Source organism: Dasypus novemcinctus, chromosome 13 (assembly GCF_030445035.2).
Source record: "Dasypus novemcinctus isolate mDasNov1 chromosome 13, mDasNov1.1.hap2, whole genome shotgun sequence".
NCBI classification, from domain to species: Eukaryota; Metazoa; Chordata; class Mammalia; order Cingulata; family Dasypodidae; genus Dasypus; species Dasypus novemcinctus.
In genome coordinates, this window is record NC_080685.1 from 9,400,402 (window position 1) to 9,416,943 (window position 16,542).

The following is a 16,542-nucleotide window of genomic DNA, read 5'->3' on the forward strand; positions in this document are numbered from 1 at the left end:
ACCCCAGGAAGAGAAGAGTCATTTGCCTGATAGCTTAGAGGTGAAATTGGGAAGAGAGGGGAATAGCTGAGACAGATATAAGAGTCCCCAAAAGAAACAAGCCCTAGGCCAGGAGAGAGAGGACTCCAGGGTCAATTAAGCAGGAAGCCTCAAGAGCCTGGGCCCATGGAGCTCAAAAGGAATGGGGAAGCCCAAAGGGGAAGGAGGAGCCAGGCAGAGACCAGGCGCCATCTTGCCTCAAGACCTGCCAGCCCACTGGGATCAGCAGTGACTGACTGTGGTGAGAAGGCATCTCTGATGGGGTTCCAGTTTGGCTTTTCCATGGCCTGCCTACGGTACGTAAGCTCTTACCCCCAGATAAATTCCCATGATAAGAGCCATGGGTACCCCTTCGGCAAACTGATACAGTATCTCTTCACCTATTATTTGTTTATTTGGGTTTATGTCTCTTTTTATTGATCCCTTTCCCCCTTCTAATACCTTAACATCATTTATGTGGCTTTGTGGGAGAAAGTGGAAGCTTTTGTTTGTGTTCCATGTGCTTTATTTAAATAAAAACCCAGTTTGATTTTTAGGGTTTACTTGTTTGGCAAATTTTCCAGAAATTGTCAGAGATTTTGTATTCCACAATTTACAAAGAATAGGAAAATTTTAAAGGATTTTATTAAGTTTTTGTCTGATTTAAACATTAGCCAAAAGCATATTTAGTTTTCAAGCAAAACATAACTTAAGTGAATTTATTATGTAAAGCCACTTAAGGCTATTGGAATCTGGTAGAGAAAAGTAATAAATGACGGCTAAAGTCATTCTCTCATTGTTTGCAACAAGTATTTACTGAGCACACATTATTAGGATATACTCTTCTAGAAACTCTTTAAAAAACTGTAAGGAGATATCACAAAGCTATTTTAGAAAAATAAATTTAACAGAAAATAAGAAAATAAGAGCTATGGGCAATTGTACCAAAGGTGACTAAAATATCCTGGCCATTAAAATCTATCTACTCTGTGGGAATCGTGAACTAACTGCAATTTTTTGCATCTGTTTCCAATCATAATATTCTCTGAGGATTGCTGGAGTGAGTGGCTAATGAGTAACATACTTTAAATATCTTGCCAGTGTACATTTTTTAATTCTCAAATCATGGAAGACCCATTTTACACTTATCTCTGGGTATACTGATAAATTTACCTTAAATATGTCACCTGCACCCAAAACATGGGTGATACCGGCATCGCCAATTGTACACAGTCATTTCTAGTTAATGTACAACTTTCATTTCTGGCCTCAGAGGCTGTAGGGGGACAAATCAAACACAGCTTCAGTTTCCTCTTACATGATTCAGCTGATTTAACTTGCTTCTCAATTTTTTTAAAATAAATATTTCAACTATTTACATCACATTTAGAAACCAACTTCTACTAATTTGCACACTGTCAATAAGCATAGCTAATGCTTTTTGGCCTCGTATTTCGTGCCAGATCCTGCACCAAGTGCTTTACGTGTATAAACTTTATTTAATGTCAATAAAAATCCACGACTATAGATGTGAAGAAACAAGGCACAAAGAGGCCAAATAATTAGTGAGTTAGAACCAGGACTCATACCCAGTTCTCTCTGCCCCCAAATCCTGCATTCTTCAACACAAAAAATATGGCCTCCCATTATATGACCATCATTCTTCAATTACGATTGATCCTAACGTTTGCATAATTAACAAGGGGAGGTGGGAGGAGGAACGTGAGGAGATATGTCAACTTAAATTCCCAAGAAGGAAAGCATGCTGTAATTATTAGAATGAGATAAAAAATGGTTAGGAATACATGGGCTCTATTGCGTAAATTGTGAAACTTAAATCCTAATGTTGTGTATTTTGTTACAATATAAAAATTGCAATTTTTATAATAATTCAACAATTGCTGGTACTCTGTACAAATGTTTGTCCATGTTAACACTCATGAAACTTCTTGCTTCTTTGGTTAAATTCACCTGGTTTAGGAGTTACTTTTACAACTAAATAATGTAGGCTTTGGAAAGAAAGAGTCTATCCCACTACATCTTTGTCTCTGGAGGTAACACTCTAGAATAAATCGGGGCTCTGAACTAATCTGACAGTTGTCTATTTTTCAAATAGGATTACCTTACTTGCCCAGGATTCCTTGGCTGAAGTCTGAAAATTCTTAGGAATATCCCAAAGTGGCCCTTGGAACCGAATAAATAGAGCTCAGGAATCTGTACAATCTGAGAAGTATAGAACATGGAAGTATTCTCTCTCTCTCTCTCTCTCCCCCTCCCTCCTTCACTCCCTCTCTCTCTCCCTCCCTCCCTCTTTCTCTCTCTCACCCTTCCCCTCCTCCCCCCATGATCACCTACAGTTCTACTTTTCTTTTGAAATCAACTTGGAACTTTTAAAACCTGAACTTTAATTTTAGCTGCTGAAAGCTTCCAGCTTAAAAATACACCCTTTTCTCTTTTTGCCATCTGTACAATTCTTCTTTTCTTTGATCAGTCTTCTGAATGAGAAATGAACACATTCAAACTGAAAAAAAAACCAACCTATTGAGCTATTTGTCATTCATTTTTCTACTTATTCTATAAGATACTGAGAAAAATCAGATCCAGCTTCTGCTCTAAAGAGACCCTAAGATCAAGGGGGTGGAGTCTAAAGCACGCTAGTGTCAAGCTTCTGCGTGACAATGCAGAATTGCTTAGTAGCTGGGAGGAGGCAATCCCTCGCTTTCCTTGGTTGACCAGGCAGAGGAAACGTTTGCCTATCCTGCCATGCCTGGCCCTTGTAGAGACTGTGCCCATGAGACACTGAACCACAGAGACTTTGCTCGTTTCTGTAGCTCTAGTGATTGGCACCAAGGTTTGCACTTGGAAGGTGATCAATAAATATCTCTTGAGTTAACCAATCCTTTCATTCTTTCGCTCATCCATTCCACCTTTGGGATCTTCCCTGTTGCTCCTCCATATCATTTAAATTCTTACTAGTTTTCTTTTTTATTATTGTCTTAGAAATTATTTTTTAGAATAGAACTGTGTTACCAGGGAAGGGAAACACTCATCCAAGGACCCAAAGCAGAGAGGAATGATCTAAACTGGTGGGTCCTGGGTGAGAGCAGGCAGAGGAGTTCCTGTCTGGATCCTGTTTGTTTACAAGGGTTTGAGCTCTGCAAAGGCTCGCTGCAGGGCGCGGCCCCGCGGGATCCGTAGTACTGGTTTTTGGAACCAAGGAGTTCGGAGAGAAGATTGAAAAGAGAAACAGGAAAACCTTTAAAACTTGCTTGTCCTGATTTGCAATTTTCTTTTAGGTTGTTCCCATATTTATGAGTTCACTCTGAACTCTTTTACCAATATAGCAAGTGTCTTTGCAGACTGTTTCAAAGAGATTAAAAAAGAAAAGGCTCTACCTTCCTTCTGCATTTGCAAAGTGAATATCAAATGAAGCCATACACTTTTCTCCCATAAATTTGAATCAGAATGAAGGAATTTTAAAACCTCCAACTCCCAACTCCGTTTTCTTGCATCCTGTGGCTTTACTGAATTTTGGAAAAAGCGATATGAATCTCAAGGTAGCGCCATTTGGACAAGGCAGTGATAGCTCTCTGCCCTGTAAGCTAATCCCAGCTACTGGCAAAGAACATCTGCTTTAAACAGGGCCATATGCAGTATTTGAGGAAAAGGTGCTGTCACTATACTAGAGACAGGTCAAAAAAAAAAAGCCCAAAACCCTGGAACGTGATAGATCATAGGTCACTGCTGCCTTCCAGGGTCAAGAAAAAAGAAAGGGTGCAAAGAGGAAGTCAAGATTTTAATGCAAGTAGCATTCAACTCGGGAGTCAATTATTTAAGCAACTCCAGAAGCTGAGGATTTTTCTGGCATCGTGGAACAGTGAAAAACCCTTAAATCAGTCAGGGCTGATTTTTCACACTCTTGGCTAAGAGTCCATACACACATACCTGCAATTTGCTTTTCATGTTCACTTTTTTCTTCTTGGTCAGTGCATTCTAAAATGGATTCACATTCTCTATACTTCTTGGGGGTACTATCCATGGAATTTTTTGAGGGGAATTAAGAAAATCAAACACTGTGAAGGTAAGTGTTCAGATGTTATCCAATAAGGATTATGAATTCTGCTTTAGATTGTTTGTAGGAGTGTGCAAAGGATTTCTTTATATTTCCCTTTATACATTTCATTTGTTGGTCCCAAAAGCACTCGTTATGTAAATAAGCAGTGGCAAGCCTGAGACCTCACACTGCATTTAAACGTGAAGTGTTAACTGTTTATAAGTGCATAAACGCATTCATTACTCTTAACTGGGCACTCACGCCTAATTAAACGCGGAGCCCTGTCAGATTGTGTAAACACCCATATTTTATATTGAATTCAGGAGATTTTTACACATCTGACCAGTTGGCACTCTGTAAGGGGCACTAGGGAGGACATCAAAAGAAACTCATATAACTTGACTCCTAGGGAGTAGGAAAATAGCAATAAAAATCGCATGTGTCATTTGCCCTGTGATCTTGAAAGCTGTACCACATCCCAAGTGCAAGAGAACTGGAGAATTGTTTGGCCTTCCATGCTCAGGCCGGCTCCCATTTTTAAGCAATATAATAGTCAAACTGGAAAGTCCCTTTCCTTCGGCTTGAGCTACCTCTGGCTAAGACCCACTGGGTCTCCCTTGATGCCTGAAAGACCAGGTGTCTCATTTCTGAGCAGCGCTCACTCTGGCTCAGTGATCAGGATGCAGCACTTTGGAATGGTCTTGTGATATCCCATAGGCTTGTAATGCTCCTTGGCATCAATCACACTGCCATATACAATTCCCAATGTTGAATTCCTGCCAGAAATACCATAGACTTTCTTTCTTAGAAGATATTTTCCTGGAACTTGGGTCAGGATATGCAAAAGAAAGGGAAGCTTACGAACCTTCAAATATAGAAAAGGTGGTCTCTAAACTCTTAATATCCATGGAACACCAAACAGAGAAGAAGAGCTTAATCATCAGGACAGGATGTTTTAGTTGGTGTTCTATCGCCTTAGACTCATTTTTCAAGAATTTTCAAATATAAAATCTTATGTGATGCACGCCCACATCAAAGTAGTCTAGAAGGACATTGTCGTTCTGCATTTACACCCAACTATCCTGAGGGTCAGGAAGGCTGCATCTCACAGGCTGTAGACAGTGGGTCCACGACAAAACCAAGACTCCTGCTAGCTGGACTTTAACACTTCATACTCCATCAAAAACTGACTTTCCACTAAGGGAAATTGTGTGTGTTTTTAAATAAAGCCAACTAAAAACTGGAGTTACTTTTCAAAGATAACTATAGGAAACTCCTTCAGTGGAACACTTTAAACTCAGCAGATTTCCACTAATCTTGGCTCTCTGCTGAACGCAGAGGAATAGATTAGGATCCTAACGCTATTGCTACAAGGAAAGTGTAGGCTCTTTATGGAAGGTCAACCAGTTGATGAGTTGTGAGTAAGTGAAGAGACACGAGAGGCAGTGAAGTACAGTGGAGAATGCTGACTAAACTAAAGTTTCTGGCTTAGAGTCCTGGAGTTTTCATTAAATAGGTACACGGTCGGGGATATGTCATGCTGTTTGCATGAAGTCACAGCTTTCTTGATCTATACAATTAGTAGGGCCTGGTAGCAAAATCTCTAGGATCCCTCCTGACCTTAAGAAGTTATGGTTTTCTCGTGTGGATCTTCCTTTCCCCATTAATTCAACAGACATTTGTTTCAGTGTCTATTCTAACTCTATAGTTACATTGAAGAAGAGAAAAAAGAAAGAAAATAAACCAAAGTCAGATTTCTGAGTTTTTTCCATTTTTGCTTGTACTTACACTTTAAGGATACCCCTCAGACAACTGCTCCTTTTTAAAAAAGTGTAGTGACTACTAAACGCCAATACCTAAAACACACATTCTTTACTGAACTCAAATTTCAAAACAAATTGACAGCTTTTTTTTAGTTGTCAGGGATTTAAGATTCACAGTCGTTTCGCTCCCAAGAACCAGTGTTTCGTCTTTGAACCTCATGGAGGAGATCCAGTTGAACATCTCTTCCAATGCTAATGAAGACTCTGTGCTTGGATCAGCTCCACTGAAAGCATGGGGGAAGATGAGGAAGCAGCCCCATTTCAGAATACAACAGATAAATCAAATTAAAGAACATGCAGAAACATTTTAGCCCATTATACAACAATTTTAGTGGGCTCTTTTGGCCATAGAAGATTTATTTTTTCAAAATTATTATTCATTTTAAATGCCAAGTCTCCATTCTAATTGATCTTCATGGTACTGTTATGGTAATTGTGATATGTTCGAATATATAAACAACAGCATTTAAAGTACATAGGCTGGAGATGATGGAAAAGCCTGATTATTGGATATGTTAATGCAATATTTGCTTTTGATCATTCAAAAAAATTGTAATATGCAGTGAAAGCCATTTTGAATTAGTCCATTCCTAACAAAAATGGCATTATATATTTTTTTCGGACTGACCGGATCAGTATGTGATAAAAATATGGAAAAGGAAATGCCATTATAAGGCAAGAAAATTAGAGAGTATTGACAGAGTACTGAAGATACTTAATAGATTCGTCTTTCCACCACTCGTTTCTAACGGAGAGCAAACTTTCCTCAGTAATCCTGTCTAGCTTTCCAGTAGATGCTACAGTTGGTTCTATGCCCTTTTCTCTTTCCTCCCAAAGCCCCCACACCAAAACTTATCATTGCTCTTATCCTCAGTTACACCCAATTCACTCAGTCTTCTGAGTACTGCTGGAGAAAAGCATGGTCCTGTGCCGTGTTTCTCTATAGATGATCAACCTGTAAGCTCATCCAGGTTCTCATGGCTTTAATTGAATTCAGTCTTGAATTTACTCTTCATTTTTTATCTAATTAGACACCTGTTACGAAAAGTCCTGCACTTCCCTTAAACTTTCAATATCTTAAATTCATATTTTTTGCCAAAACCAGTTTAGAGTTGTATGTATGTTATTGGACACATAATTTCCCCATCTACTGAAACTTAAAGCCTTTGACTCCTGTACAAAATAATATAATACCAAGAAGAGAGTGATAAGAGCTTTACAAGAACTACGTGCACAATTCTAAGGAATATAGATGAGTAAGAAATTAAACCTGAAGGACTGGAGGAGATTTGGGGAGCTTAAGAAGAAAACTTTAGATATCTTATAAGATTGATGGGGCAAGATCTGCCTTTTACCAAAGCAAAAGCAAAACAAAGCCATATATAATTTTCTCTCTCCTTTTAAATTTTTTTTTACAACTGTCATCAAATCGTGTTGAGTCTTTCTTTACAATGATTTAGCATTCCCAGCTTTCTTTCACTTTCTTCTCCTGTCAGATGGCATATTTATTATTCTCTCAACCATTCACTTAGTTTTTCAGTAACTGGTTAGTCAGCATTTACTCTGCTGATCCCTGACTTCATCCTAGGGGTCTTTTTTTATATAAAGAAGAGAATTTCCATTTTACCATTGTTCTCTCTGTTCCTAGTTTTTTTCTCCCTACTTCCATATAAACTCTCCTAAAATGCCTCTTCATGTGCATCCCAGCTGCCTGGAGACCTTGTCGTTTAGATACGTCGAAACTCCTTTGTTGGCATTTGAGGTCCTGAAAAGCCGGGACCGCCCCCCTCCCTCCCCCTGCATCTTTCAAATTTTCTTTCCCATCTGTTTACAACAAATGCTCTTCTCCAATCTACCTCTCCTTTTGTAACTGTGCTATGTGCATTCCAGCCGCCAGAGCTTTCTTTCCTGCTTCTTGCCCAGAGTACACTTCCCCATCCTGGCTTTCCGCTCGCTCCCTTCCTTGAAGGAGCGCTCGTTCGGTGGCGCACATTGGCCTTCCTCTCGTCTGAACTCCTGCAGCACCCCCACCTATTCCAGTCCAGCCAGCGTCCCCAAGCCAGCCTCTACCACTGTGCATTTTATACCTGTAGATGTGTAGTCTCTCTTTCTGGCTATATTATAAGCCCATGAACGACAAGTTATTATTATTTTTTTTGGCGTTCCCAACATCTAAGGTGGTACTGAAGATCATTAAGCAGGCAAGAGAGGGGTTTAATTCTTGTTTGTTTGTAATCACTTCCTTCAATGAAATCTTTTTCTTTTTTCCTCTTTCAATTTTAAAAGATACCATGGAGTGCCAATATATGTTTTAAAAAGATGTGATGTGGGGGCATTTTCAGGGGTTGGAGTTGTCCTGGGTGGTGCTGCAGGGACAGTTACCAGACATTGTATGTCCTCCCATGGCCCACTGGGTGGACTGTGGAGAGTGTGAGCTATGGTGTGGACCATTGACCATGAGGTGCAGCGGTGCTCAGAGATGTATTCACCAAATGCAATGAATGTCTCATGATGATAGAGGAGATTGTGGTTATGGGGGGAGGAGTGGGGGGAGGGGTGGGGGGTATATGGGGACCTCATATTTTTTGAATGTAACATTAAAAATATAAAGACAAAAAGATTAAAAATAAATAAAATAGTGAATGAAAATGTCCTTTAAAAATCTATTCACGTCACTTTTGAAATATCATTTTATCTGTTGAAATATGATAAATTTTTAAGTGAAAATAAATATTTAAATGAAAATTTTAAAAAAAAACACCTTTGAAACACAGACACAAGCAGTGCCGTTTACAGGCCTCTCTGTAGCCCACGCCTGCACTGAACTTAGTTCAAGCTAACAGCCCCCCGGCGAGTGGTCTGTAAGTGCACAGCTCTGAGGAAGGCGTGGTGGGAGAGTGAGAGGTGAAGGGGAAAGCCCTCCCCAGAGCAGTCTTGTAAAGATGTGCACGCGCGACCCCACCGGCTAGGGCGCAGTGTGAGTGGGGTCGTGACACAGGCGCAGAGTAGGTGGCGTGAGTGCCTAGTAACAGATTCCGCCTTGAGACATTGGAGGGCTTTAGGAGAGAGTTAACGGTTGCTAATTAATTAGAACTGTATTAAACCTATTTTAATAGATGCTTACAGTCACAACTAATTGAAAAGAGTTGCTTGGTTCATCAGACAGCTCTGTCAGTGGCTTCTTATTTTGGGCAGACTCCGGTTGTGCTGTATTTTGGAGGAATATACTACTCAATCTCATTTTCCCAGTAGAGAATGAATTACTGTGGGTAATGTAAGTTTTGGCCTTTGAAAACTGGATACGTTTTTCAGGGCTAAAGGAATAGGCAAATCCAGAGAGGTCTGGTGATTTAGCTCTTGCCAGCACTTCCACAGACACAGGTCAAGCCGCACTGCCGGGAGAGGTGGGAACAGGGAGCAGGCCAGAATCCTGCAGGAGGCCAGAGACACGGCTCCAGCTCCCCAAAGAGGTGACGTCCAGGGCTGTAGGAACGCCTGTGGGAGATCTTGAAAACGCTGAAAACACGGCAACAGAATCATTTTCTCATAATGATAGAAACCAAGAGCGACATACAGAATTTTTCAAGTTGCAGGTAGAGCATGTTGAGTCTATAACTGCCTCTAGTGCTCGTCTATATCTAGAAAAACATGCAATATCCTTTTCTTTCCTAATAGTCTCATACTGTATGTGGTATTTCTCTTGAGCTAGCCTGTGGCAGAAATAGTGCTGGGCCTATCTGTCAATCACTTCTGAGATATAGTTACTTAGTTTTTTACTCTGAAAGAATAATGTCAACATAGGTTTAATATAACAAGTTACCCTTGAAATTATAGGCTGTGCTTATGTGAAAGCATTTAAGTGCACTTTGTCCTAACACTAACATGCATTAGTTGTGATAATTTTTCAGCTCGTTACCCAATCCAGTTTTCATAGCACTTGGTCTGCTTATTCTCCTAGGCCAAAGAGCAAGCCTGGCTTTTCCCTTAGATCATTTGCAAACTCGTCGGGGGATGTACAATTATAAAGAAAGACTCATGATACAGTGACCTAGAAAAGCTTTTGAAACCAAGGAAGGAAAGCAGCCAAGGACCTTTTGGGGGGCTTCATAAAGGAGATAATATTTCAGTGGGTCTTGAGACTGTGTAGGAAGTAAAGCAAGGGGCTTCACGAGTAAGGTGACAGTTTGGGGGGGATTGTGGAGAATTCGTAAGAGTGGGGGGAATTTCTTTCTTCCTCAGAGAGGATGGACAATTTTGCAAGAATCTTCAATTTATTAGGATGTCTAGATATTCTGAGAGGTAAAACGCTGCTATACATGGTGTCTTTGTCCCAGATTGGAAGCATGAGCAAAGTTTTAAGGTCTGTTAGTTGGCTTCATAATCTCTTTACGCGGATGCATCAGATGATTCCAAATCTGTCAAAACTGGGTGAAAAAATCCAAAGGGCTAGCCAGCCTTATAGAGAAAAATAGATGAGCTCCTGAGAAATTGAGATGTTGGACGAGATGGTACGGAGTGGTCGGAGATGCGCCTGAACTGCAGAGGCCGCAGAGCCGTGGCTGGGTGGTCACTCGGCCGCCCAGGACAGGCTCTCTCAGTTGGTCACTGCTGACATCGGGTCTGGACGGCTGTTTGGGTGGGGGGCTGTCAGTGCATTGTAGGGTGTTTAGAAGCATCTCTGACCTCTCCCCACCACAGGCCAGTGGCACCACTGCCCCACGTGTTGTGACAATCAAAAATGGCTCCAGATTGGGGAGCGGGTGTTGCTCAGTGGTGGAGCACCTGCTTCCCATGTACGGGGTCCCGGGTTCAATCCCCAGTACCTCCTAATACAAAAACAAAAACCACCACAACAAAAATGGTTCCGGACATTGGCAAATGTCCCCAGGGCGGAGTAGAATCAGCCGTGCTTGAAAACCGCTGCTCTAATCAATGCGGACTTTTTCCCCAGAGACGAGCCCCAGAGTTGAGCCGTGGAGAAATGAGTGGGTGAAGACAGTGGCAGAGCTGCTCGCTTTCCCAGGGGGCAGCTGCAGAGCCCAGATTACCTGCACTAACCCTAGCAACAGTGGCACGAACCAGACCCCGTGCCCTTCCTACCTTGCCTGACCAATGCCTCAGATTCCAAAGCAGATTTCCAACTTATTTCCTTCTCCCGCTGGAGAGAATTCACAGCATCAGTTCTTCCATCCCTACCCAGTTTGAAGTTGTACCAGTACATTTGCCCCAGGAATATATCTTTACCATGTGCAAACAATTTGTAAAAAGACAGAAAATCTTTTTTTTTTGACCACTGAGGGTTAGTTTAACAAACTGAAAAGTGCACCAATCAAGAGAAAAATAAGACAAAAGATGGCCATGGAATAAAACCCATCTTCGAGTCCTAGAAAACGGGTCAGCCTTTGAACCTGGCCAGAAAGGGCAAAGATGCAATTCAGTGAACAGAGAAGTGGGGAGTGAGTTAACTGGCAGGGGCCTAAGAATTTGGCTAAAGAGAATGTCCCACAGGGAAAGCGCTTCCAGGGCACTGTGGGGACAGATGCTCCAAGGCTCTTGCTGGGCTGGCCGCCGCTGAGGCTGGCCTCGCCCGTGACCATTCATTCCACTCTTGCCATCTCTGGTCACTTTGGGGGTTCTCTCCCTGGTCCTTCGGGCCACACTGTCTGGAAGGATCAAGGTCATTCTGCCCCAGGCTTTTGAGAATGCAGAAAACGCGGCCTGCTTTTATCAAGCCGATCCCACCATGTGTCCACGGAGAGTGCCAAGGGCCTGCGGCTGATAGTTCAAGTCCTCTCAACGTGACCCAGAGAGGAACCAGGGAGCCCGGCTCCTTTCGCCCTGGAAACCCAACCAGGGAAGATGCCAAGAAAGCACAGGAAGAAGTCGAGAGACTTCTCACCGTTGCTGGGTGACAGCGGAGCGACGAGAGGGGCTCCCCTGGCGGCGGGCGTTTTCCACCTAGTGACGTCTTCTCTTGACTTCTGGCCTCTGGTACTGTGCTCTTCGCTGCTAAGGGCAGGCTCCGGGCTCCTGGAGCACCTCCTGGCTGGGTTTCCTCCCAATCTTTCTTGCCCTGGGAAACAGCCATTCCAGGACACAGCCCCAGGCTCTGCGCCCTTCGTTTTCCCGGTTCTGTTCCTGTCTTTCCCTCCCCTTCACTTGGCGACAACTGAAGGACCAGCGCCGCTCCTTTTCCTCCCTGTTAAGGAAACTTGCTCTTCCGCGCGGTAAGTTAGTCTAGACGAAGAAAATGAGGGTACCGGGTAGAAAGGTGGTGTGCATGCATGTGAGAGGCTCTGGGCTGCTGGGCTGGTGTGAACACGTGGGCAGCACTGGGCTCCCTCTCGTGCAGAGGAATAAAATGCTGTGGGCTTCTCCATCAGACACTAGCTGCAGTTTCATCGGGTTGTTGGGACGGGGTGGCTGGCAGTCATGCTGGGCCAATGTCATAAGACATGAAATCCCAGCACTTCCCAACAGAGCCTGAGTGACCCCAGGCCTCGAACTCGCCAGGCCCCCACACTGGCCATTAGAATGCAGACAGAACAAATATGCACGTTGGGAGAAAACAAGCGAGGAGGCAGCGAGGACAAGAGGGGGTCAAAAGCCACCGGGCCTCCGATGGGGGCTGGCGCGGTGTGTGTGAGGCGGGAGCCGAGGCCAGGGTCCGGGACCCGCCAGGCAGCAGGCTAGGCTCCTGGAGCCCGGCAGGAGCGTCGCCGCCCACAGCTCCACGCCGGCCCGTCCCGAGGGTGTGACGTGACAGGGCGGTTGCCCCTTTCCTCTGTCCCTCCGCCGAGGTCTCGTGTCAGCTCCAAGTCCCTTCTTCGCTGCAGGAATGGGGATTGTGTCCAGGGAGTCCGCCTCAGTGCTTTCAAAGCCCCGGCAGTGCCCGCGCCTCCATTCCTCCGTGCCTTTTGCTGACGAGCCTGATGTCCTGGCTGACCTGAGACAGCAGGAGGACCAGAGCCCAAGGGCCTTGGATGGGCGTCCAGAGAGGACAAGGGGTGTCGGGCGCCCCTGCCCTCTGCAAGACGCAGACAGGTGCTTGTCTCTTTCCTCTCAATACGTTGAGGGAAGCAGACTTGGCCCAGTGGGTAGGGCATCTGTCTACCACATGGGAGGTCCGCGGTTCAAACCCCGGGCCTCCTTGACCCGCGTGGAGCTGGCCCACGCACAGTGCTGATGCCCGCAAGGAGTGCCCTGCCACGCAGGGGTGTCCCCCGTGTAGGGGAGCCCCATGCGCAAGGAGTGTGCCCCGTAAGGAGAGCCGCCCAGCTTGAAAGAAAGTGCAGCCTGCCCAGGAATGGCGCCGCACACACAGAGAACTGACACAGCAAGATGACGGACTCAACAAAAAGAAACACGGATTCCCATGCGGCTGACAACAACAGAAGTGGACAAAGAAGACGCAGCAAATAGACACAGAGAACAGACAACCGGGGTGGGGGGGGAGGGGAGAGAAATAAATAAATAAATCTTTAAAAAATTAAATAAAAATAAATTCATTGAGATGATCTGCTCATGCAGCCTCAGAGCCTGGATCTGGAGAAGGGGGCCACACCTTGGGTGGTCACGAGCAGCCCAAGGAGACATGTCGCCAACAGAGAGGCCGGAAGTCACCGTTGTGACGGGAGCCAGGCAGTTCGGTTGTGCAGCAGGTTATTGTCAGAAATCCAGAGCAGGGGGCATAAAGAAGGGTGGAGTGACTGGGGCTCGGTGGACGTGGTTGGCTTTGAAATGGCAAATGAGGCTAACTTTCCCATGCCCAATGCCTCTAGTTCTGAAATTCTGTAAGGATGAGAGGGCGTCCCAGCCCGTTTGATCCTCATCAGCCCACAGTGGACGCCTGCCATGCTCTTGGCATCTGTCCTTGGGAAAATGACTTTGCTGCCAATTATCCGATACTGTTATTTCATTTCTAAAATATAATATCTAAAAGTTCATTTGAGAGACTTTTCAAAGTATTTTCAGTCCATGTGCCAAGTTTCAGAGTCATTTTCGGAGAGAGAGACATCTCATAGTATTTCATTCAATTTAATATTTTGTAAAGAGTTAATATTGATTGAGTATAAAAAGACACAGTCCTAGAAAGTATTTACATGTCTTTAGCACAGATGTGTGCTAGTGGGGGGATGATTGGATGATGCCATGCTCTTTTAAACCTTCTCCAAGGTTACTGAAGCTAAAGATGTTAGCTTTAGTTAAAAGGGCTGACATAATTAGGGGAATAATCATGAAAGCTAAGAAGAAGCATTCTCAAGAAGATAAAAGTCAGGACAGAGCCACAGGCCTGTCCATTTGGGGGCACACCAACCCAAACCCCTGAAATCTTTAGGTTAATTTATAGGTGATGAGTAGCTACAGTCAGTGTTACGCATGGCCAAGAAATTTTACTTTCTAGACAATCTTACCTCAACTTATTCTTCTTTCCATTTATTGTCTTTTATTGCTTTGAATTCAGTTGCTTCAAACATATGGAATGTCTTTTGGCTTAAGATTTCTCTAGCTTTAACAAAGCAACCCTAACCTTTATAGGAAAGAGGCTGCCGGGCATGAATTCTCTCATCCTTCAAACTTATCTTTCTCTGCAGCTATTCTTTTCTCCTTACCTCCCATCTTAGACAATGAGACTGCTGATCTTGTCCAGTGTTCTCTCTTTCTTCTGTTTTCTCACTTTTCTTTATTGGATTTTTTTTTCGCAGTTTTGTTTTTGGTTTATCATCTCATTTTGTTTTGCTCTCACTGTTTAAATATATGCAAATAGCTTCGACCTTATATTTAAAATATAAAGAAGTAAAGGGGGGAGAGAGGAAGGGAAGGAGGCAAGGGGGCCATAAATTCTAAGGCCTGATCTTGCTTCTGGAAAAAAATCTGTTTCTATTTTCTCTCACACAGCATTACTAAAAGTGCTTTCACTAGGGTGTCTAATTCCTAGGAATGGACGGTCGGTTCAAGCCTTATCTGCTTTTAACACGCTGTTGTGTTTCACTGTTCAGCCCTTAGCTCCTTGTTCCTTGGTCCTTGCCTGGATTCTGTGGTACTCCTCCTTCCAAACTTCTCCGTTGCCTTTAAAGGCTTTTATTTTCCCCTCTGCTCATCCCAAATATAAGTTTCCTCCAATGTTCAATTTTTGCCTCTTTCAAATGTCCCATTACAATTGGATGATCTTAGCCCTTGGGTGATAGCCCTTAACTGTAGATGGCTTCCAGAACTACTGCCCCAGGCAGGACTCTCTCTTAAATTCCAAACCCATAATTAAAAGGGTATTTTTTCGAGATATATTTTTATTTTTAAAGAAGCTTTAAACTATAATCCATGCCGTGTAGCAGTGCTCCAAAATATACTCATCAAATGCAATGAATGGACCACGCTAATGAAAGAAGTAGTTGATGGGGAAGGAGTGGGGGAGTGTGGGGAGTGGGGTGTATGGGAACCTCTTATATTTTTTAATGTAACATTTTATGTGATCTATGTATCTTTTAAAAAAAAGATAATACAAAAAAAAAAAAAAGCTAGTTTATACCCTGCCTCACACATTTTTACAGGTTTTGGCAAAATGTATAATGGCCTGTATCCATCATTGCAATGTCATGCAGGACAATTCCAATGTCGCCCAAATGCCCCATGTTATACTTATTCTTTCTCTCTCCCCTCAGAACCTCTGGTGGCCACTGCCTTTATATCAGTGTTTCAAGGTCTTCCTTTGCTAGAATAATCGTAAGTCTACATTAGCCCATTGTTCATTCCTCCCTTATGTTTGTCCATTCCTCAATCTTGAGGATTTGGGGATGGCGAGGCCTACTCTGCTTCAGGTTGGGAGGGGCCTCAGAGTCCCTGGGGCAGATGGACGGAACCGTCTTGCTTGCAGTTGTAGATAGTTTCTGATTTTGGCCATGGGTGTTCTCCATCATCATCCTTTTGTTAGTTGTCCTGGGCGAGTCCAATGACCTAGAGCAGGGATTCTTTACCAGGGGTCTGTGAGCTTCAATCGAAAGTCAAAAAAACTTTCTTGTGGGGACATGTTGGTGCAGGTGTGATATATTTATTAAATAATCCTTAGTATAATGTGGACTTAGTAAGGGGTCCATGGTTTTCACCTGACTGGCAAAGGGGTCCGTGGAACGCAAATGGTTAAGAACCCCTGAACTAGAGTGTAGGGGCTGCAACTCTGCTGAGAGTCAGGGCTCAACTGGCACATGAATAGACCGAAGATTTAAATCTCTGGGACATTTATTTAACTAGTATACTACTAATTATAGGTTCAAATAAAAAGGGCAGAAGAGCCATGTGTAGGGAAATTATAAATGAGTCTACCTCTGTTAAATTGGGGAGCTTATATTCCAAAGTAGGGCCCATCGACAGGGTGCCGAAGTCTGAGCTTGTCTGCCCTGCTGTATAGTGTCTAGATGTCTCGAGAGCCCTCAGGAGCCCCACTGTTTGAGGTTCTGTTTACTGTGGCAGTCAGGGAGCTCCTGTTGAAACATACATAACCTCTAGAATGACCTCCCCACTCACTTTGAAATCTCTTAGCCATAAAAACTCATTTATATCTTATATTTTCTCCTTTTGGTCCATTTTATACCCCCACTGTTGGAAAAACTAACATACCTGCCAGTGGATTGGGAAAATGGAGTTGCTCAAGAA

At 43.4% G+C, this 16,542-nt stretch overlaps 1 protein-coding gene across 6 annotated transcripts in view; it reads left to right on the forward strand.

The window, feature by feature from the left end:
* Positions 1 to 16,542, forward strand: part of GREM2 (gremlin 2, DAN family BMP antagonist) — a 116,588-nt gene that overhangs the window by 57,252 nt on the left and 42,794 nt on the right. Inside the window, exon 1 of one of the 6 annotated variants that reach the window (XM_004473143.4) lies at positions 4 to 335. The exons of the other annotated variants lie outside the window; for them this stretch is intronic. Coding sequence (XP_004473200.1) covers positions 166 to 335 — 170 coding nt within the window. The 5' untranslated portion in view covers positions 4 to 165. Of the gene's footprint in view, positions 1 to 3; positions 336 to 16,542 lie in introns of those variants that run through there. 6 annotated transcript variants of the gene reach the window in all.